This window comes from Acartia tonsa, chromosome 2, assembly GCF_053477335.1.
Source record: "Acartia tonsa isolate MP-2025a chromosome 2, ASM5347733v1, whole genome shotgun sequence".
NCBI classification, from domain to species: Eukaryota; Metazoa; Arthropoda; class Copepoda; order Calanoida; family Acartiidae; genus Acartia; species Acartia tonsa.
In genome coordinates, this window is record NC_137261.1 from 16,001,891 (window position 1) to 16,026,210 (window position 24,320).

At 31.0% G+C, this 24,320-nt stretch overlaps 1 protein-coding gene across 1 annotated transcript in view; it reads right to left on the reverse strand.

The window, feature by feature from the left end:
* Positions 1-24,320, reverse strand: part of LOC145305661 (1-phosphatidylinositol 4,5-bisphosphate phosphodiesterase zeta-1-like) — a 68,715-nt gene that overhangs the window by 1,138 nt on the left and 43,257 nt on the right. The window contains exons 19-34 of the mRNA XM_080147370.1: positions 24,065-24,104; positions 23,379-23,521; positions 22,233-22,278; positions 21,143-21,192; positions 20,654-20,697; positions 19,493-19,542; positions 18,899-18,948; positions 18,576-18,605; positions 13,348-13,420; positions 12,706-12,761; positions 11,808-11,890; positions 11,213-11,273; positions 8,297-8,359; positions 7,378-7,431; positions 6,691-6,804; positions 4,407-4,495 (exon numbers count right to left, since the gene is read on the reverse strand). Coding sequence (XP_080003496.1) covers positions 4,407-4,495; positions 6,691-6,804; positions 7,378-7,431; positions 8,297-8,359; positions 11,213-11,273; positions 11,808-11,890; positions 12,706-12,761; positions 13,348-13,420; positions 18,576-18,605; positions 18,899-18,948; positions 19,493-19,542; positions 20,654-20,697; positions 21,143-21,192; positions 22,233-22,278; positions 23,379-23,521; positions 24,065-24,104 — 1,046 coding nt within the window. The remainder of the gene's footprint in view (positions 1-4,406; positions 4,496-6,690; positions 6,805-7,377; positions 7,432-8,296; positions 8,360-11,212; positions 11,274-11,807; positions 11,891-12,705; positions 12,762-13,347; positions 13,421-18,575; positions 18,606-18,898; positions 18,949-19,492; positions 19,543-20,653; positions 20,698-21,142; positions 21,193-22,232; positions 22,279-23,378; positions 23,522-24,064; positions 24,105-24,320) is intronic.

Sequence of the window (24,320 nt, forward strand, 5' to 3'; positions counted from 1 at the left end):
TATAAGCTAGTGCAGTTGCAACCTTTTATAATATAAATAAGGATTTTGATTGCCTTTTATCTGAAAAGTGTATTTTCTCTATAGGAAACGTCTAAAAACATCGGGTTTTTAAAACTAATAATTTTTGTAATAAGTTGTACTAAAACAGTAGCTTTTAGTCTTATTAAAATACAAATGACGAAAAACTGAAACAAATCAACGTTTAAAGACATAAAACAGGAAAAAGTATTTGAATGAATTTTATGTCTCAATAGACATTGTTGCCAATAAAGAAAAAAATGTTTAAATAAAAAAAAATAAATGTAGGTAAAAAAGTGTCTTAATTTCTTCTCATATTCAACAACTTTCATAAAAATGATACTAAATACAAAAAAAATAATATCACAAAAAATAGTATTGAATATTCTTTATGAATGAACCAGGAATAAAGACTTAGTAAATCTTTAAATTTTTTAATTTAGTGATTTTGTAGTATGAATTAGCTTTCCTCAAATATTGTAATCTTACAGAAATATGTTTTAATCTTTTTTTTCCTGTTATCTTACATTTTATTCCATTGTTTACCAAAATAAGCAGACAAAAAGGTAAAAGCTGTTTTTTTTTAAGTTGAATTTTTCTTTCTTATTTGGGGAAGAAAAGATGAAAAGAAAAGTGCGATTCCTATCAATTTTATATGATAAAATGATTTTTTAAATTATGAATTATGAATGAAAGTAGTCTTTTATAAAGAAACTACAATATCATTCAAAGGAAAAAAAATATTGACTGCACTTAATGTCTAGGGACGAAGCTACTGTTACCCAATTTATTTCAACCTTGCATATATGATATAATCATTTAAAATGAAAATGTAGAATGTCAAGCTTAAAGTATGGGCTTTAATACTACATGAAATTCATACATTTGGAAATATTGCTTCCGTCCATGTAACAATAGATATTTTATTAGAGTAGTAATCTATTTTTTTCCAATGTCCACCTTGACATTTAAAAATTAAATTCAGCATAAACTTTGTACCCGATTTTAAATCATTTCATTATTAATTTAAAGCCCACATAACAATACCAAGTAAAATACAAATAAATGTTTTCGGGAAAAATGCTAAAATATCTTTTTTTGTAGACATGTTTTTATAATAAAAAAGTTAGGGTATAGTCCCTTTCGTGGGACGATATATCGTATTTTCACAGTAGCTTTTTAGAGGAACTGTGAGAAAAACTACTTTGAAAATACTATGAATCGCCCCTTAAGGGGCGTTGCCACGAAAGGGACTGTACCAAAAAGTTAAAAGACCTAGTTATAAAATGGATGTAATATAATGGGAAAAATAGAGTGATTGATGTGTAAAATCAAAATAAAAAGATGTAAGAAAAAATTACTGAAACAACATTACTGAAAAGTCATCCTTATAATAAAGTAACAGGATGTCTCTCTGTTTGTGTGTCTGTCTGTTTGTCTGCTAACCGCTGAACCAGTCGGGTACTCCTTTTCAGAGTAGCTTCTAATAGGTCCCGGGAAGGTTTATAACTACTTTGGGGGAGGGTACCACCACCCTCCCAAGAGAAATCGCCCCTAGAAAAAAATTACCCCCAAAAAAATTAAAAAAAAAATTCTAACTAAATTAAAAATGAGGGGGGGGGGGAACAACCCCCCCAAAAAAATCCCCCCCCCCACAAACAAAATGATTTTTTTACTTTTTCTTTTAAAATCTAAAATTCGACTCTCCCCTCCTCAAGTGCCCCTAGAGGTCTCTAGGGGCGTAGCCGCTAGCATTACAAAACTTAACCTAAAAGTTTCAGAAACACAAAAAAAACCAATGATAAAGATAGAAAGAGAGATAGAGAAATGATAGAGAAAATGTGAATGAAAAAGAGAAGAAAAAACTACTGAGCATATAAAATTATGAAATTGAAATTTATCTGCATTGCCCTGGCCTTACAAACCAGAGACAAAATAGAAAAAAACGGAATGCAAAAAAATCAAAGAACATTTCTTCCACAATCCACACCTTATTCTAAAATTTGTTAGACCAATAATCTATACAAAGTAGAACGATGTCTGGCCGTCTATCTGTCTGTCAGTCTGAAGCTCAAAATCTTGGAAATTGCTGAACCAATTGGGATCTACTCTTTAGGGAATATAGCTACTGGTTTTGTGGTGGTTTTAAGCTATTTAAAGAAATATATTTTTGATTATTATTTGATTGAGGCAAATTTTGAGTATCTTATTTTCTTATCTATGGATAAGGAATATGATTGCAGAAGAAGCCTATATACAATATACATACATTCAGGAATCTCAAGGGATAAGACAATGGCCGATTAATTGATGTACATACCAAATTATGATACACAAAATTAACCCTTCTTTACAATAACAATTAATAGGCGAAACGTTTGAACATTCAACTCAATGAACGAAACAATTCAAATTAACCATATCCAACGAATAAGGAAACATTATTATAAAACTTTGGGGACTATTGTAATAAACAGCCCAATGTCCCCTCCCTCCTTCATTCATGAAGCATGTATTCACCTATATTTCAACCACTTATTGTAATCTATAGAAAGACAATTTTGAGTATCATTATTGGGGATGTACATATCAATACATCGGCCATTGTCTTATCCCTTTAGATTCCTGAGAATATACCAACCCATACATGTTATACTCAGTATCATAGCATGTATTTGAATAATTTTATATTGTCTTATCCCTTTAGATCCATGAGAATATACCAACCCATACATGTTATACTCAGTATCATAGCATGTATTTGAATAATCTTATATTGTCTTATCCCTTTAGATCCATGAGAATATACCAACCCATACATGTTATACTCAGTATCATAGCATGTATTTGAATAATTTTGTATTGTCTTATCCCTTTAGATCCTTGAGAATATACCAACCCATACATGTTATACTCAGTATCATAGCATGTATTTGAATAATTTTATATTGTCTTATCCCTTTAGATCCTTGAGAATATACCAACCCATACATGTTATACTCAGTATCATAGCATGTATTTGAATAATTTTATATTGTCTTATCCCTTTAGATTCCTGAGAATATACCAACCCATACATGTTATACTCAGTATCATAGCATGTATTTGAATAATTTTACAATTATGTTTCGGACTCTGGTTTATACAAGGTTTGCAAATACAAGAAATTCGCAAATGTAAAGCCTGCAAGATTTTCTTTTTATTGTTATGTCACAATTTAAAAGAATGTATTTGACCCATTAATATTTTTGCATATATATATACATACATACAGGGTTATGACTTTTCCCATTCTTTTATGCAGTACTAGTGGTTGTGCCCCTAGCATGGGGCTCTATATTCGAAGGGAAAAAAAGCCTAAAACCATACCCAAACTTATTTAAAAAGATAAAATAGCCTAAAACCATATCAGAACTTATAAGAAGCTTCACTGTAAAGGAGAACCATTTCGGTTTAGCTGTTAGCTAGATCCTTTCCTACAGACAAAAAGCTTATTACTTTTTATAATAAAAAATAGGACACATAACAATTTTAACTCCAGTAACTTCCCCAAAAAATTTGTTAAAATATGCGAGTGGCCGAGTCCCTTGCTCTCAGACAACTTTTTTCACGGTGAAAATTGGTCAATAAACCCTCTATAAAGTACCTCACCCTCAATAGTTTAAAGACTAAACAGAACTAATTCGAAGCTTGAACTTGAATCATCAGATTTTTAATGAAAATCCCTTAATTTTTTTTTATGTACCCCAAATTTCATGCATCATTTATTGACTAACTTTTGAACTGTCTTTGGACCCATTATTGGGGATATACATAAATTTATCGGCCATTGTCTTATCTCTTTAGATCCCTGAAATTTTAACTGTCTTTGGATGACGCAAGCCATGTTATGGTAATTTTTTTCAGTATCGCTTCTAAACCGATGGATTAGAACCGGTTCTCAGCCATAATGAAAGATTATGTATAGCATAGTATTATATCCAGTTTTCTACGAATATGAAAATGTGCAGTCATTAGATTAACACCGGGTTTTTAACCCGTGCCTTCGGTATCTTCCGGCTGAAAAAATTGGTTTTAATCTAATAATTGTACATTTTAATATCCGCGGAAAGCTGTTTATAATAAGACGTGATAATAGTTATTTCTCGCATCGTATTATAAACGGCTTTTCGCGGATATTGAATGTACAATTATAAGATTAAAACTAGTTTTTTTACCCTCGAGGTGCCGAAGGCACCGGCTAAAAAAAACTGGTTTTAATCTTATGATTGTACATTTTTATATTCGTTGAAAGCTAGATTGAATACGATGCTAGACATAGTTTTTTCCTATGGATGAGAACCGGTTCCTATCCACCGGATTCGAATGAATACGAGAAATTAATTTACCTGTATCCTTTCTTTACCAGAGGAAGAGAAAACATGCAGGATCCAAGATAATCATCCAGATTTTCTACCAGCAATGCTTTACTTTTCACCTTAATAAGTAAATAAATCCTAATAATAAAGTAACAGGATGTCTGTCTGTTTGTCTTTCTGCCTCCCCCTCCCCACAAAAAAAACTTTTAAAAAGTAAAATGTAAAATTACTTTTTCTTTTTAAATCTAAAATAAAAAAAAATTGGCTATGGAATTCAACTCCCTTCTCCTCAAGTGCCCCTAGAGGCCTCTAGGGAGCGTAACTGCTAGTTTTTGTTGTAACATTTTCAATATATTTATAGATATAACATTCTAAAATACATGGTGATTTCAATTAGGGTCGGTCCGTACATCCAGTTCAGTTCTGACACTCTACAGGATTAATTTTATAAAATAAATAGTAAAAATAGTAAAAATAATAAAATTACATAATAATTTTCTCAACAAAAAATATTACTGTACATTATTGTTCTATTCAATATGAAAGGAGAACTTTTTTGTCTGCATTATTTTCTATTTAATTGTGCTGCATCAGAAAAGAAAAAGTTTAATGCAGTTTTACCCAGGGATCTAAAGGGATAAGACAATGGCCGATAAATTAAAATACATCCCAAATGAGAATACACAAATTTCTGTAGATTAAAATTAATGATTGAAACGTTTGAACACTCAAGTTAAAGAACCAACTAATCAAAACTGTTAAGCCAACGAATAAGAAAACTAAATCATAAAACTTTGGGGACCCGTGTACCAGGGTGGAAAGGATATGGAGGATTAAATGAAGTTGATATGCAATTTTTTTTCGATGCACGTAGTTACACCCAACTCCCTCTTTGTTTTTGTTTCTTTATTTAATTTAGGTTAGGTTAAATTGGTTACTGAAAAGCCCCGCAGTGTTAGAACTCCCGCAGGGGTTATGTATATGAAAAGAACTACTTTTCCTCTTATTTTTTATTTCTTGGAGGGGGAGTGGGTATCAGTACTCAATGAAAACCTCTTCCCATACTTAATTTATCTATTAGCTACCAAATGCATAATTTTACACAAAATAATTTGGGGGAATATTTCTTATTATTAAATGTCCATTCCTTAAGTAACCCTGAGATTTACATACAATTAAACAACAACACTACATATAGTATTAATGCAAAACACACACATACACTTTTAGGGTATTTCCAACAAAAGCTAGGCTTAAAAACATTTCAAATTTGATATAGATAATCATATATTCAATTTCAAATAAACAATATCAGGTCATACAGTAAAATAAAACAGTTATGGAGTTGAATGCATTTTTATAGAAGCAGAAATATAATCTATGATTACGGTTTTGACCCTCTACCATTCCACTTTCCCCTCTCTTAGTGATGATATCATCAACGCCGATATGATTTTTGTAATCTACCATTCCAATTTTGCCTCTCTTGGTGATGATATCATCAATGCCGATACGATTTTTGAAATGTAACATTCCACTTTTGAGAGAGGCGAAACTGGAATAGTGATTTACACTTTTAACATCGACATAATTGAAATCATACATACTATTTTTAAATTATGTTAATCGTAGAAATGTATAAAATACTATCTATAATTAAAATATTTTTATGTAAAATAAAAATAATAACTAGAATATACCATTATTATTATGTCGATTTAAATAAGGAAATCAATGTTTATGAATACGTTGATATGTAAACATAAATGTACCATTCCAGTTTCGCCTCTACTGAAAGTGGAATGGTACATTTCAAAAATCGTATCGGTGTTGATGATATCATCACCAAAAGAGAGGAAAGTGGAATGGTAGATTACGTTTTTTAGAGGGTCAAAACCGTAATCATAGATTATATTTCTGCTTCTATAAAAATGGATTCAACTCCCTAACTGTAAAACAAGAAATAAAAAGTAAAATAATATAGGAGGCACAAGCTATATGTATTATGTAACTCTACCCACTAGGTGGGGATCCTGTGCCAGCTTTCAATTGGGTCTTTGAATATCAGCCAATTGCGTCGGAAATATAAGCACAGCCAAGTCGTTACACAAATGCAGAATGCAATTTGCTTGCAGACGAAAAAGGTCCCAACCACTTGGGCCAGGTAGTTGTCTGGGTTATTCATCTATACTTATACATTTATTAAAAAAATAACGCATGGGTGATGTAATTCACTTAAATGGCCACTATTTGATAATCTATAAAAGTGAATCGAGCATGCAATGTCATCTTTAAATAAAACATTAGTATTTACCTTAAACTCTAGAAGAGCAAGTTCTGGATATTTAATTTTAAAAGTTGCAGTCTCACCCCAGCTTGGATTAAACCCATTCTTGGGCACTGTACTTGATATCCATTCACAATTATCCTAAACATTACATAACATAATTAAAGATATTTAAACAAACTTGAAAATGTCGAAACAAAGCTAGATAAAAATCTATTACAAGCTATGCTTTTTAAAATGGTATTTGGATTGGATTAGAGCTTTAAGCCTTAAGATATGTGTTGGGACTTTCAGGACCAATACATAGTCCACCTCTCCCTCTCCATTGACCTCTTCCTCAATTTTTAAAAATAACATATCTCAATTCCTTAGCATTTAGGTTAATTATTATAAAGAGATAGAGCAATTTAAAAATTCTAGACAGCTAGATTTTATAAGTATTAAAATAGTTATTTACGGCATCGTATTCTAAACAGCTTACCGCGAATATAAAAATGTACAATCATAAGTATAAAACCAATTTTGTTAGCCCCGAGATGCCAAAGGAAAGGGCTAAAACATGGTTTCAATATTAGTATTGTATAATTTCATTTTGTTAAAAAACTGGATATAATACGATGCTATAATAATTTTTCAGTATGGTCGAGAAACGTTTCTTATCCAACGGATATTAATCGGTTTCAAAGCCATACTGGAAAAGTAATGTTATTTAACCTGAGGATGGCCCAAAATTCTGATCTTCACATAGGGTTCTATAATATCTCCTGCCTTGAAAAAAATAATTAATAATAAGTAATAAATAACTTTTATAATAAAATTAAAAAAATAAACTAATATTTGATGAATCATTGGCAAAACAAGGATGACAACATCCATAAAAGCGAAGCACTGAAACGGTAGTACAAACGGACATTAACACTTTTATAGTGTAAGAACTGAATAATCAGAATATAAATGTATAAGAATCGAAGCAAAATTGTAAATAAATTTGTTGAAAAACTGCTTGATTCAGGATATACTTACATTTTTAGGACTTGATTATAGAGTTGCTTCGCTTATAACATTAAACTTTGTTGTCCGAGGAATCAATATACCAAAAATCAGATCAATCGGATGATTAGATCACATAGAAATTTGTTGTTAAAAAAGTAAAAAAAATCAACGTGTTTAAAATGGACGTACGGACATTCTGGTAATGCTTATAGAGTTGCTACGCTTTCTAAATAGTACCTAACTACTATATGAATCACCACGCAAAGTTTGAAATCGATAGGACAATTCTAACATGCCTAAATTAACGAAAAGAGCTATCTCTCTGTGACGGACGTACGGACGGACCGACCCTAATTATAGAAAAGCATCGCTTTTAAAAAGGAGACAGCTTAACATGTGCAATCAATTTTAGACGTTTCTTTCTTTTCAATTCCTTAGGTACTAAATTGACGGATCTCATTTTGATGAAAAAACCCCTAAAATTTTCATCACCCAAAATAAAGGGGGTCATTTTTTCGCGTAGTTTACGTAAAGTTAGGTGTCAAATGCTCATATTAATAACAGTTTGACTTAATAAGAGCATTTGACTAATAGGTTACTTAAAAAGGAAATTACGCGAAAAAAATGACCCTTTTTGTACCTGTCTATCACTTGCATTTGGCAGATGTTGTCCAGATATCAACCTCACAGTCAGCTTCAAAACCTTGAAATTTTAAAAAAGGGTTGTAGTAGCTTTCGCAATATTGTGTAAAATACTTTAATTATACTATGCATTTGGTCAACATTAAGAACAGTTAAACTTAATAAGCGCATTTGAGTGGAAGCTTGCTCATAATTTTATGCAATATTCCCTTTATTTCCAAGACAAAAAAAAAATAAAGTATAAAAAACTATTTTTAGAACAAGGCCATCCAAGGAGTGTTACTATTTATTGGAATCATACTAGATTTTAACTGACTACAATTTTTTTCTTCTAATGCTATCCAAAAATAATAGGGGGGGGGGGGGAATACTAAAGATAAGTTTTTGGAGGGATAATGACCAGGGAGTAAGGAAGGGGAGAATGGGCAATTAATTCAATTTGAGAGTTTTCAAAGAAAGGCTATGAAATCCAGATTAATCCAGAAAATTCGGAAGAAATTGTTAAAGGATTGTTAGTTAAATTTAATAAACTAAGAAAAAAAGCAATTATTTCAAAATTGGATTATCAGTATATCAGACTGACGTAACCATTCTGTAATTAATTACTAGAAAAATCTCCCTTGAACTCTCCAGATGACAGGGAAAGGGAAAAGAGAGGTGGCGGAAGGGGCAAGTTATATGAACAGGGAAAAAGGGGGACAGGCAGGCGAAATCACAACATGTTTTTGATGAAATATAATGAGGTTTAATGGTGTGATTTTTGTATTACAAGATTATTGGACCTGGCCTTCAGCTAGCTGGCTGAGCAAGAATATCCTGTCTATTACCTTTGAGCCCACCATCTTCTCCTCTTCCCAATCGTCTGCATTAAAAAAGAGAGGTGGGGGAGAGAGGAGTAAAATAGATTATGGGAGGGTGGCCGTGTATTCTTACCTTTTATATTTAAACTACTCTTTGTCTGCTTTATTCAAAACGAGTAGCAGCATTATATGCGCTAGTACCCAAACTCAGTCAGAAAGTACTAAATTCTTGTACATTCCCTTTAAGTCAGTTTAGTGTAGGCTCTCAGTTTAGTGTAGGCTCTCAGAGCATACAGTCGCATGCACAATGTGAAAGCTGCAGTAAACTCACTTGTGACTTAAGTGAGTAACTTCACACAAAAAAATTATAAATATCAACTTTAGTTATAAAAATATTTATTCCAAGACATATCTTCTAGAAACTACAACTCAAAATGGATCTAAGTGATAATATCTACAAACCCAATTCAATGTCAACCACATTTCCTAGACAATGTCAACACTTCATCTTCAAAATTTTATAATCCTCATAAATTAAAATCGCTACTATGCCATCTCCGCCTTCATTTATAAAAATAAAATTCTTCAAATTTAAAATATTTTATCTAAATCGGCCACTTATTCCCAAAAAAAAATAAGCAATATTTCATAGTCAACTTAGCCTTAGAAAAAAATAATATTCCATCAAATCTTCTAATATAACTTAATCTGCCAGACATTAGTTGTAAAATTATACTTACATCACTCACTTCTGTAATATTCATAACAAAATTGGCCTAGCATCAGAATTCTGCTAGCTAAGGGAGGGGTTAGCATTTTTCTAGGTTTTATGTAGGTCTCCAAAAAATTAGTCCTTAGATTTACGCTTAATGAGATGGGGCATGAATCTATATTGACTACATATAATAATTTAAACTTCAGAGGTGTTTTTTTTTTATTAAGTAGATTTAACAGCAAATGTCACCAATATCAACTGCAATCCTAAAATAATGTATCCTAATTGGCCACCACGTTCAATTCTTAATCTGCTAGACATTAGTTATATATTATACTTACATTATTCATTTCTGTAACAACGTGACAACAATGGCCTAGTATCAGAATTTTGCTAGCCAAGTAGTGGGGTTAGCATTTTCAATTATAAAGGTCTACCAAAAAAAAAGTCTTTAGATTATGCTTATTGAATGATGGGCAAGGGCATTTATCTATTTATGACTACATATACTAACCTAAACTTTCAGGAATGTCAATATGATTTAACAAAAATGTCAGCAATGTAAACTTCTCCAAACCAAACTACCGTATCCTAAACGGCCACCACATTCCATTCTAATAAATCACAGCTTCAAACAATTTAGACATCTAAATATAGAGTAGCTTCCTTCTAAATATCACAATAAAAATTTTTTATTTATGATACAATCAGCATAATTTTCTTCTAAACACACAAATCAGCATATTTTTTACATTTTAGAACTCTTAAATGACATTCATTATTTCTACAATTGTTTTAATTACAAAATTTCATTATAACTACAAAAATAACTACATATATAACTACAAGGTAACTACATTTCTATATATCCAAACAAATTCCAATAGAAACACATAATAAACACCAGTTAAGTCACATTTAATTTAATGCAGTGTAAATAACTGCAATCATATCTCCAAGGGTTTTTTTTACTCCCTTATCAGATAACACAAACAGCGGCTTGGGTAAATCCTCTAACTTGACTAATGGTCATAAATGAGGTGTCAAGTCGCAATTATTTACTTATGACTGACTTTATGTTCTATTTTGCATTATGCTTAATTGTAATTGTTTTTTCTTCTATAAACTTACATAAACGTTGTCATATGTATAATAATTGAATTTGAAATATACAAGTCAGTACCCAAAGTCTGAGACTCAGAAAAATTGAATATTCGATCCATTGTCCCCTCCCTTTTTTATATTTGTGTATACTTAAAAGAAAGTATACACAAATATAAAAAAGCATGGACCTACTTATGTTTAAATACATTTGATGTTTTAATGGATTATGGAAAATATATTAATGTAAAAATTAATTTTAAAAGCCAACACTCAACTTAAAATAAAATATTTTTACCTTATTTTTATGTTTATCAGCACATTCGGCAGTAGAATAAGTGTATGATGAATTTGGTTCTCTAAAAATTGGATATAATACAGAACATAGATTTCAAACGCTAAAAAACATTTAATATCATTAATATAACTAGTGGCTGGATCCAATGGTCAAAAATAAAAAAGGGACGTTGGGTGTAGTTATGTGAACACCTATGAGTCTGACAGTTTTTAAGATCTTAAAGTACAGATAGACTTAAATATATGCATTTTACTTATATCGTGTTATACTTTTATACAAAGTAGTAAGCTTTTTTTGTCTGTAGCGAATCATCTCGCTAACTGCTGGACCGATATGGTTCTCCTTTATAGTGAAGGTTCTCATTTCTTTTTATTTGTTTTGTTTGTTTTTTGGGGGGGGGGGGGATATCCATCCTCATAATAAAAAAAACCTCTCCCAAAAAACTATTAAAAAAAACTTTTTATTTTTAAAACTCAAATAGAAAAATTGGGGTTTCGACTTTTCCCCTTCCCTCCTTTAGTACCCCTAGAGGCTTCAAAGGGGGAGGGGGCGAAATGTATAAAAACCTATAAAAAATAGTAACATTAGAACACACCTGAGATATTTTGGCTTTAAAACATATCCACATCTTCCATTTGGTTCAAACCAGGCGGAGTTGATCTGGTTGTACTTGTCAGGCTAAAATGATACATATTAATCGTATGTTCATAATGTTTTACAAGGCCTTCATAAACAATTAAACTAAAAAAGGGCCATTTGAACTTATTTACTGTAAAATTGCGTGTTGGTGTTTAATCAAATGCGCTTATTGGTCTAAATTAAGAACAATTTGACTTAATAAGCGCATTTAACTTAACACTAACACATAACTTTACAAAAAATATGCGCAAAAATGATCCTCTTTTTTTTTTTGAATTTTTACGATGTTTTACAATTGTTTAAAGCCCCTTAAAATAACTTTTCAATTAAACTAGAATTTTAGATTCATTCATTTAGTTAAACAGCATAATTCATACGAGAGTAAATTTGCTATACGATAAAGCCGACTGTATACAACACTATAAATAATATTTGACTATATTGGAAAGTATTGACATTTGTAAACGAATATGGTGTTTTAAATTTAAAACCTTGAACATTTTACTTTTATTTATAGAATTTAGAAACTAGTTTAAACAGCTTTTGATATACATATTTTTCCAGGGTTAAAAAAAACTAATAAGTTTTTAATAACGTTTTCTTATTCGTTTGCTTAACAACTTTAGTGACTTTTAATGAATTTGACTGATTGAGTGTGCAAACTTTTCATCCATTATTTGTAATCTACAGAAGAGGGAATTTTGTGTATCATCATTGGGAATGTATTACATCTATTGTACATTGTCTTGTCCCTTTAGTTACCTGAATTATTACACAGAATAGCTAACAAATTAAAAATAACTAATTAAAAAAAATAATAATATTTTTCTATATGATTAAAAAAATAAAATCACCTGTTGAAAGTTTAAAGCAACCATTTGGCAGCCAACCAACCAGGGGGGCATGGGATCTAAAAATATTTAAATCAATTTATTTTAAAAGATATTTTTCTGCTTTTTAGTTTTATTTATGATCTGTTCACAGGTCTTTGCTTTTTGGATGACTTATTAAAAATCCTTCTCGTATTCATTCGAAACCGATTCATATCCGGTGGATTAAAACTGGTTCTCATCCATACGAAAAAACTATGTCTAGCATCGTATTATATCCAGTTTTCTACGAATATAAAAATGTATAATCATAAGATTCAAACCAGATTTTTTTATCCTTTGCCTTCGGCATCTCTTAATCTTTTAAATCTTATATTTGTACATTTTATATCAGCGGAAAGCTGTTTATAATATGATGTGAGAAATATCTATTCTAAAATACATTATTTGAATAAACCTACAAAAACTATTTTTAATAACTTAAAATGATTAATCTACACTTTTTAAAAAGATAATAGGAAATACCATAAAATAAAATTTTCAACTTTATTACAGTTTATTGTTATCCAAACAAAATGTATTTTTTTCTGAAAATTAATTTATTTTTTAAAAATCATAGTTTTTTCTAAAAATATTTAATTTGTTTAAAATAAAATTTTGTCTAACCTAGGTTTGAAGACATAAGTCTGGTTCCCTTTGGATATATTCTGCTCAAATTAGTTTGATTATACGCAACAAACTTGTAACAATTTCACCAATATATATTCCTATTATATAGTTAGTATTGGTCAGTAATATAGGGATAGAACAATAGTAGATATATTCTGCTCAAATTAGTTTGATTATACGCGACAAACTTGTAACAATTCCACCAATATATATTCATACAATAGCTAGGATTGGCCAGTAATACACAGGGATAAGGGATAGGAAACCTGGCCATTAATTAGGTCCCGGCCTAGATTCTACAGGGATATTGCAACTATTACAAATTCCTATCAAACTGGCGGACGCTCTCAAGTAGCTATCGCTCTAAACTAATAAGAATCGGCCTGTTTTTAACAACCAATCACCAATTGGCGGTAATTTTAGAAGCAGACAATTCTAGAAAAAATAATGATTTCGTCTGCTACTAAAAAATAAATATAAATGATGTTAGATCACATTAGCTTAATTATTAAATCTGCTTAGAGTTAAACATTAAAAAAGGGCCACATGGAAAAAACAACAATAACGGGATTATTTTTTGGAAAGTAGGTAGCTACAAATTTTCATTTGGTAATTTATAAATTAGATGTTGTATTTTGGATTTTAAAAATTTAATACGGAATTGATACAACACCTTAACCCTAATATATGTACAATACAACACAGTACAAATATATCACTACATAATAGTATCCAAAGAACTTGATAGAATGTTACCCAAGTGCATATTAATTTATTTATTTTGAATTTTAATTAGCAATGAAATTTTCAAATATAATTTTTACTCATTAATAAAAATGCAAATAATACAAACTAAAATCTGTCTGAGGGAAACCAAACGATAGCTTTCTGACAGTTCAAATTACCAAAGTAAAAGATAAAAAAATTTTGGAAGAGAAAAAACTTCATTTTAACAAAAGCCATTAATATATAGGTTTATAAAAAGTTATGTTTTTTACTTTAAACTAGCTACCTGAATTTGATTCTATACTTTATCTACACACACACACACAGCTTTTTCATTAGCGTTTTATACGAACCACTGCGCTATCCCAAAACTGGTTTATTAGGCTAGAAATAGGCCTAGGCTTGAAATAGGCCTGAAATAACATTTTCCTACGTTTCCCATCCCTTATCCCTGGTAATACAGGGATAGAACAATAGTAGATATATTCTACTCAAATTAGTTTGATTATACGCAGAAAACTTGGAACAATTTCACCAATATATATTCTTAATATAATTAGTATTGGTCAGAATTACAGGGATAGAACAATAGTAGATATATTCTGCTCAAATTAGTTTGATTATACGCAACAAACTTGTAACAATTCCACCAATATATATTCATACAATAGCCAGGATTGGCCAGTAATACAGGGATAGAACAATAGTAAATATATTCTACTCAAATTAGTTTGATTATACGCAGCAAACTTGGAACAATTTCACCAATATATATTCTTAATATAATTAGTATTGGTCAGAATTACAAGGATAGAACAATAGTAGATATATTCTGCTCAAATTAGATTGATTATACGCGACAAACTTGTAACAATTCCACCAATATATATTCTTATTATAGTTAGTATTGGTCAGGAGTACAGGGATAGAACAATAGTAGATATATTCTGCTCAAATTAGTTTGATTATACGAGACAAACTTGTAACAATTTCACCAATATATTATATATTCTTACTAGCGGCTACGGCCCTAGAGGCCTCTAGGGCAATTGAGGAGGAGGGAGTCGAATTCGATAACCCATTTTCTTATTTTGGATTTTAAACGAAAAAGTAAAAAAAAATTTTTTGGGGGGATTTTTTTTCTAGGGGCGATTTCTCTTGGTAGGGTGGTGATATCCTCCCCCATAATAGTTATAAACCTTCCCGGGACCTATGAGAAGCTATGTTAAGGAGAACCCGATTAGTTCATCGGTAATCGAGATTCTTCGGGACAGACACACAAACACACAGACAAACACATACTGTTACTTTATTATAAGGATTGTTATAGTTAGTATTGATCATAATTACAGGGATAGTAAAATTTGTTTGATCATACATAAACCAGGATGACAACATCCATAAAAGCGAAGCTCTGAAACGGTATTAACTCTTGTAAGGAGTCTGAACTAAATATGCTAAATGTAAATATATAAATTTTGACAAAATTGTACATAATTTTTTTTCAAAACTGAAATACAGAATGCTGTTTAAGGACATACTGACATTTTTTGGACTTGATTATAGAGTTGCTTCGTTTAAAACAGGGTACCATGTTGTGATAAGAATAAGCATCTCAAAAATCAGATAAATAGGATAATTATATCATACAAAAATTTGTTGTTAAAAAAGGGTTAAAAGTCAGCATGTATTAAATGGATATACAGACTTTCTTGTAATGATTTTAGAGTTCCTACGCTTCCTTAATCGTACCTAATTGTTATATGAATCAACATGCAAAGTTTGAAATCTATAGGACGATGTTTAAATTAACGAAAGGAGCTATCCGTTCCGGATTGATGAATGTATGGATGGACCACCAGCCCTATATTATTCTTTTTGCATTGTAAACCTACCCCACATAGATAAGAAAAAATATTTAAAAATAATCTTCTGAGGTTTGATAGAAGACTAAATTTATAAATCCATGTATGCTTGGTATTGGACAATACATTTACTTATAGTAGAAAACTCTTTAATAAATTCTTAGTCGTTCTATAATCTTATCAAGATGTATGCTTTTGTTACGTATATAATTATCCTGTTGCCATTTTAAACATGTCATTCAAGTAGGTGAAACAACATCGACAAGGCAAGTTTCACTTGGTTAATATTTCTACTTAGTGTCTATGGCAAAATATATCTCTCTGTATATCTAATAATTAATACATCTTTACATTTTTATGTATTTTTATGTCATCTACAAACAGCTAGTAAGAAATGTTGATTTTCATTTAAATAAGCTGTGACTGAAAGAAAATGTTTCATTCTTGTTTATCTTATTATCACCGAAGGTAAGGGACTTCAATCATCAAATCCATTGAATTTGAAGATCGATTTTGTAGGGTCTTCCAAGATTTATATAAGGTTTTTTTAAGGCATATACAAAACATTATTTGTTCCTTGTTTAAATATTTTATATGACAATTGACATTTCTTATGATTCCTTAAGTTGCCTTTTTATTTCATAAGTCTAAATGACTTAATAAACATATTAATATTTATATTGTAATCCTTTTAAACAAAGTAGTGGGTTTTTTTTGTTTGTTTGCAGCTTAAAATTTCAATAACTACTGATCTAATTGAATTCTTCTTTAGGCTTTAGGCTATTTCATTTTTAGATTGAAACCTTGGGAAAGTTCAAGGCTATTTCTATGACTCCATCTTATTTATCCCTGTGAATACAGAGCCCTTATATGCTAGGGACGCAGCCGCTATTATCTATAAAACAAAGTCTGTCCCTTAAGATCTCAGTAAACACTAAACCGATCGGATTCTACTCTTCAGGGAATGTACCTACTGGTCCTGTGGTGGTTTTAGGCTATTTTCTTGGAGAGTGGGACACCCCTAACACCCTAAAAAAACAAAAAAAATCCCCTTCAATTTAAAAAAAGTCTGTTTGAAATTAGTGGTTGCATCACCAATTTTATTTAAATCTTAAGGAAAAAGCCCCTAGGGGATGGGGGCGAAGCCGCTAGTGTTGAATATAGCATATTGTCGATAGTTACGAATACTTGATTTAAGTTTAAAGTTGATTACACTTTCTCAATCTCATCACTGATATAATCCAGAGAGGGAGGGGACATTGGGTTGTTTATTACACTAGTCCCCAAAGTTTTGTAATAACATTTTTTATTCGCTGGCTCAACATCTTTGGGAACTTTGAACTTTAATTAAATATTCATTGGTTGGTTCATTGAGTTGAGTGTGCAAACATTTTAACCTATAATAGTAATCTATATAAGGGGTAATTTTATCATCATTTATATTAACGTTTTCATAACTTTGGGGACATTTATCAAATTTTGAATGGTAGTTTTATTAAGTTGAGTGCCCACTCGTTTCAACTAATAATTTAATTTTAGAGGGTTAAATTTGTTTATCATCATTGTGAATGTACATCAATTAATTGGTCATTGTCTTATCCCTTTAGATACCTGGATATAATCATGGATAACTTATTCAAACTAATAATCATTACTAAGATCTATATGTTGTTGAAATAACAGCATTGTTTCAGGCTTTTATTTTGATGATTTTATATTCTAATTATATAGTTGAAATAATTGTTGGACCTAACTGAGTAACATAAAGGTCTAGAAATCAGTAATCTTAATGGATAAGACAATAGCCGATGAATTAATGTACATCCACAATGATGATACTCAAAATTACAGTTAGTGGTTGAAACGTTTATACACTTAACTTAATAAACCAACCAATAAAAATTTAATAAGAATCCCTAAAATTGTTAAACTAACGAATAAGAATAGTTATTTCTCGCAACGTATTATAAACGGCTTTCCGCGGATATAGAATGTACAATTATAAGATTAAAACTAGTTTTTTTACCCCGAGGGGCCGAAGTCAACAAGTGCAACAAACATGCAGCCCATTGTCCCCTCCCTTCCTGTCTTGAAATTCAAATACAACGTTAATTTGAATTTTTAGGATATTATAATGAAATAGCAATGAATTTAATCTACAACCATTTCTTCCCCAAAAATAAATATTTTTAAGACTTCTTAATAAATGGGGAAAATTTTGATTATTGTATTTTGTCTTATTTTTTTATTTTTTATTAGCGAATCTACTTTATAATTCACTTTGTCTGTGCATCAGTACGTCAGTCCGTAACGCTATGGGGGTAACGAGATTTTCTCGGCTTCTATTCAAGATAGACAGCTGAATTTTTAAAGACATATACATTGTTTTGTCTGTCTGTTATTTGGGGTGCTAAATCGATTCCTAGATTTTCAAGTTTTCGTGATTCATTTTATTTCGGGTTCAAATTTTCAGGGATCAATCATTTTTACATTCTACACATTTTTAACAAGTTTCATTAATATTTGTCTATTAATAATTTTTGAGCTTCGTTCCTTATTGATGTTGTAATACTTGTTTATTGTCTTTATCTTTACTAATTAATAATGATAAATTTAAGTTATTGGTGAAATAACCTTTGCCGCGGTTTCTGGTGAACTCACAAACTAAAACAAAATACAGGTATAGTTATTTTCAGTATGGCTTTGAAACCAGTTAATATCCACTAAATTATAACCAGTTCTCAGCCAGTATTATAGCGATTTCCACGAATATCGAAAATTTAAAAGCAGTTTTTAACCCGAGCCTTCATGACAAAACCCATTTTAATCCTTTTTCATTTTGATATCCGCGGAAAGATGTCTATGATACTATGCGATACATTACTATTATCTTAAATTAGGTAATATTGAACATAATTTTTTTCTTGATGTTACAAAAGTTAAAAATGAATAAAAACCTGATTTGTTTTGTTTTCATCAAAAGAGCTCATCTCCCAAAAGTTTCTCTCTGAACAGAACAATTTTAAAAATCCTTTTTAGAAAAGTAGCTTGGAACATTGCTGTGTATGTCCTTTATGATCTTGCAAACGGCAATTTTCAGAATAGCTTTCGAGCTATATAATAGGAAATCTAAGTAAAATACAACACCAAAAGGTGAAGCTTCTAGTAAGTTATGATTTTGAAGCCTTTAAAACAAATTTCCTTAATACTTTATAAGTAGAATCGATATGATTGGGGTGACTATTCTAGATGTAGAATATACGTGGATATTATGACAGGGGAAAAAGTGTCGAAAATAAGCCTGGAACTCGTTTATTGGTCATTTCGTTTATCAAGTAGGAGGGAAGAAGATGCAGTAAAAGGAGTGAAAGAGGGGATCGCTATTTTAGCCAGCTGCAAGTTTAATTTGAAAACATGAAAATCTGGTATAAGATCCAAGTTAGAATATATCCATTAAGCAAAGTCTTTTTACTATAAATGTGGCCAAAAGATAGGTTTACCCACATGTATTTAAAGATAGGTATATCTATTCATTTTTAAAAGATACTCACCTGTGTCAAAATCCTTAAACTTAACAGCCTCGCAATGGTTAATAATTTCACTAAAAAAAGTTTTATAATATTAAGAAATTAAATATTTTTAGTGTTTTATATATAAACAAGGATGACAACATCCATAAGTAGCGAAGCTCAAAAATTATGATTGTATATCAGGAATAAAAATTATAAAGCAGTGTCATATAATAAATATTAATATTGGTAAAATAGGGAAATCATCACACCTTTCAAATAACGCAACCTTATAAACATGAAAACTTAAAAATCTAGAAATCGATCTAGCACCGCAATTAATAGACAAATCTTAATGAAACTTGATGAAAAAAATGTGGAATATGAGCATACTCAATCCCTGATAATCTCAACCGTCAATCCTGAATAGGAATTGAGAAAACCATGAAAACCTAAAAAATCTAGGAATCGATCTAACACCCCAGTTAATTAAAAAATATTAATAAAACTTGGTGAAAATGTGTAGAATATAAAATTAATTAATCCCTGAAAATTTCATCCCTTTATTTTGAATAGGAGCCGAGAAAATCACGTTTCCCCCAATTCATTAATTACGGACAGACGGACGGACGGACGGACAGACGGACAGACGGACGGACGGACGGACATTGTGAATTATAGAGTAGCTTCGCTACTAATATATATAAACAAAATACTTGTGATATAAGTACTTTAAATAAAGTTTTATAAAAACTTTTTTTTTAAAGCGAAGCTTTTCTATAAATAGGGTAGGTTCTTCCGTCCGTAACGGTTAGATTTTTTTTGCAAACTTAGCATAATGATCCTATAACAGTTTAGATTTAGAAGCGTAGTAACTCTATAATAGTTACCAGAAAGTCAGAACGTTCAATTAAAACATGTTGATTTTTTATCCTTTTCAACTACAATTTTTCCATGGGTTATAATTATCCTATTCATCTGATTTTTAAAATAAAATGATTCCTATTACATCAAGGTATAATGTTATATGCGAAGCATCTCTATAATCAAGTCCTAAAAAGTATGTCCTTAGACAATATCCTGTATTTAATTCAGTTCTGACATTCTACAAATGATTGTCCTACTGTTCCAGAGCATTGCTTTTTGGGATGTTGACATCCTTGTTTGAATAAAATTTATTTCAACAATATTATTGAAACTTTCCTAAGTAATTGAGAATAGGTTCCTTCTGTCGCTAAGGACCCGTCCTAAAAAATATTTAATTCAAATTTTAAAGTGACAGAAATTAAGAAGGACTAATCAAAACTGTTGGATTATGCCAGATCGGCTGAGGAATTTTGCTTACAGACGGCGGTAGGTGTGTTCGATGATGATTGTCCACAACTTGTCAAAAACGGCGCTGCTTGCCTTGAAACCAGAGAGGGAGGAGATATTGGGCTGTTCCTATAGTTTAATATTAACGTTTTCTTATTCGTTTGTTAATAACTTTGGGGACTTTTATCAAATTTTGATTGGATGGTTCATGAAGTTCAGAGTTCACACTTTTCAAGCACTAATTGATAGTTACAGAAAGTGGTAAATTTGAAAATCATCATTGAGGAAGTACTTTAATTTGTCGGCCATTGTCTTATCTCTTTAGATCCCTGCCTTAAAACACACTTTTTATGACAAAATGAAATCTACAAAACATACCTCATCTAAAGATGTTTTCTGCAGAGTACTTTGTTTCTTAAATTCAGCTCTCCTGTTACAATTCATTGTTTTAATATTAGAGTCAAACACTACATAGAGAGGGAAAGGGTTAAATAACTGTATCATTGCACTGTCCTTGTGCAGTCTTTCAATTGGGTCATTGAAAATCAACGAATGGTGTGATGTGTATTGACACAGCCAAGTAGCAGGAAATAATTTGTTAGCAGACGAATAAGGTCATTAAAAACGGAATGGACGTAGTTATCTGTATTACCCCGTCCCGTCCTGGAAAAATTTTGGCCCCCAGCCAAAATATGGTTGATTTATGCCAAAAAATGACCCATGCAAAATATTTTTTCTGTAATGCAAAAATTGCAACGGTACAAGCACTGCAAAATTTTTAAGATCTGCAAAAAGACCTGTTTTAAGTGCTTTTTTAAGGCTTTTGTACCATACCAATTTTAAAGATTTTTACAAAATTTCAATTCTAGTGTGTTGATATAAACCTGAAATTTACAACAAAAAAAATGGGAACTGTCTCAATTATAACATATGTAGGTGTAGCAAGTAATCTTCCAAAGTCAAAATTGTCAAATTGCATACGTAAATAAAGGGTTGGGCCAGATACTTTTTTGGACGGATACGATTACGGTGTGCACAAAGATTTGATATCCTTCCTAAACCAAAATCGGGTTGGGTGTGAGCTTTATAGTAATGTATTACAAACAAAGAGAGGTGTAATTTTCGAGGGGAGGGGGGAGATACACATCTACATAATCAACATTCTCAAAAGTCAAACTTTCCTCCTTTGATTTGTGCCCCCTCCCCCTTTATAATTTAAGAGGGAGGTAACTTTGATACTTTTACTTGGATATCTTGAAGACCTTTGCATACACCTCCTTCTGTATACTTGTAAGTAGTCCCTACAACTGTGCCTGTGCTCAATATATATTTCATAACTTTTTATTCATATATTATAGAGTATATTTTTCAGTTTCATAGATTTTTGACCTTTTGTTATTGGAATAATCAATTTGTTAATATCTATAAAATAGTAAGATTTCAAATAGATTCAATTTTAAAAATGAATTCCTTGATTTTCTTGGTGGAATAGGTGGATGGTCCTCACCTTCGTTCTAGTCACAAAAAAATTAACATAATATATAATTTACTTAAATTTGCTAAATAGCTTAAATACAGGATGCATTAAAATTACATACTTTCATATTAAGGATTTGATTATAGAGAGGCTTCGCTAATAATATTGTACCTTGTTGTCCTAAGAATTATTTCTCCAAAAATCAGATGAATAAGATAATAATTATATCATATAAAAAATGTTGTCAGAAAGTTAGAAACCAGCATTTTTTGAATGGACGTACGAATAGAGTTGCTTTGCTTCACAATTAGTTTTAGGAATCATACAAAGTTTGAAATCAATAGGACATTCTTCAAATGTTATTATGTTAAATTCTGGCTTTGTTTATAATAAATATGAAAAGGAAAATGGAAGAATATGGTGCAAATAAAAACATAGGAGTGGGGACACTTAACTGTTTATTAAACTAGTCCCCAAAGTTGTATAATAACATTTTCTTATTCGTCTACTTAACAACATTAGGGAATTTTGTGAATTGTGATTGGTTAAATCACAAGGTTGAGTGTTAAACGTTTAAACCTCTAATTTAATTATGCTGAAGAGATAATTTTGTGTATCATAATTAGGGATTTACATCAATTTATCGGCCATCGTCTTATCCCTTTAGCTGCCTGAAATCAAACATTGCTGTACTTTTCCTGCAATAAAAAAAATTAACCAGGGATAAGGAGGATAAATTAATTTTTTTCACATATGCTTATATGAAAACTTTTGCAACGTTGGTAAAAATTTATGTAAGGTAGTGGTGTAATTAAAGTTCCATTTTTCCTTCCAACCCTGGACAGACCAGGGATCCAAAGGGATAAGACAATGGTCGATGATTGATTTACATTCCTAAGGATGGTACAAAAATTACCCCTTCTGTACAATTACAATTAGTGGTTGAAACGTTTGGACACTCAATTTGATAAGCCAACCATTTAAAATTCATCATTAGTCCCCAAAGTTGTTAGCCAACAAATAAGAAAACATTACTATAAAACTTTGGGGACTAGTTTAATAAACAACCCAGTGTCCCCTCCCTCCCTGTGAAAAGACCCATTATTCCTTAACTAATGGATATATTATGTTATTTTCCTTTGACCCGGGATGCCCCCCTCCGTTGGATTTGATGCTGCCCCTGTCTCCCAGAGATTTGATGCTCCCTCCTCCGATGGACTTTACGCTGCCACCCTTCCTTGTAATTTCCGGAGGTTGTTCCTCATCTAAACTTCCGGTACCTTGTTACATCATGGCATTCATACATTGTAGACAATATTTGGGTATAGTCCCTTTCGTGACAACGCCTTAAGGAGCGTTTTTTCGTATTTTTCAAGTAGCTTTTGATAGGTTAGGGGATTGCCCCGCAGTGTTAGGCAATTAACCCTGCAGTGTTAGAGCCCCTCACAGGGGCTAGAAATAGGAGAAGAGCTACAGTGATAATACGACGAAAAGCCTCTTAAGAGGCGTTTTTGAGAGAGGGACTTTACCCAAATACTTTTATCCAGTATTAAATTTTAAAATAGTATGCAAATAAAACAATAAATAGTTATTTATCGCATTGTATTATAGACAGCCATCGCGAGACCAGTTTTGTTAGACCTGAGGGGCTAAAGATTTACCTCATTCTGTTATCAAATAGGAAGGAAAAAGTGTAGGTAAGGAGCTAAGGTTAACAATATTTTAAAAATTTCAAAGTTATTAGATTAGCCATTCTGAGTTATTAAATATTTTTTTTTGGCTTTCAGATATTTCAATTTTGACTGTTTTGTATGATTACCCACCTCGTGTCAACATGTGCAGTTTCTTTCCTTTTACAAGAATCTGAATAATAAATAGGTTATAAATCATGGATCTTAAGGGTTAAGACAATGGCTGATAAAATTGAGTACATCCCCAATGATGATTACAAAATTACCTCTTATTATTTGGACATTTGGGCACTTGACTAAATGACCCAACCAATCAAAATTCATTAAAGGTCCCTAAAGTTGTTAAGCCAACGAATAAGAAAACGGTATCATAAAACTTTGGGGACTA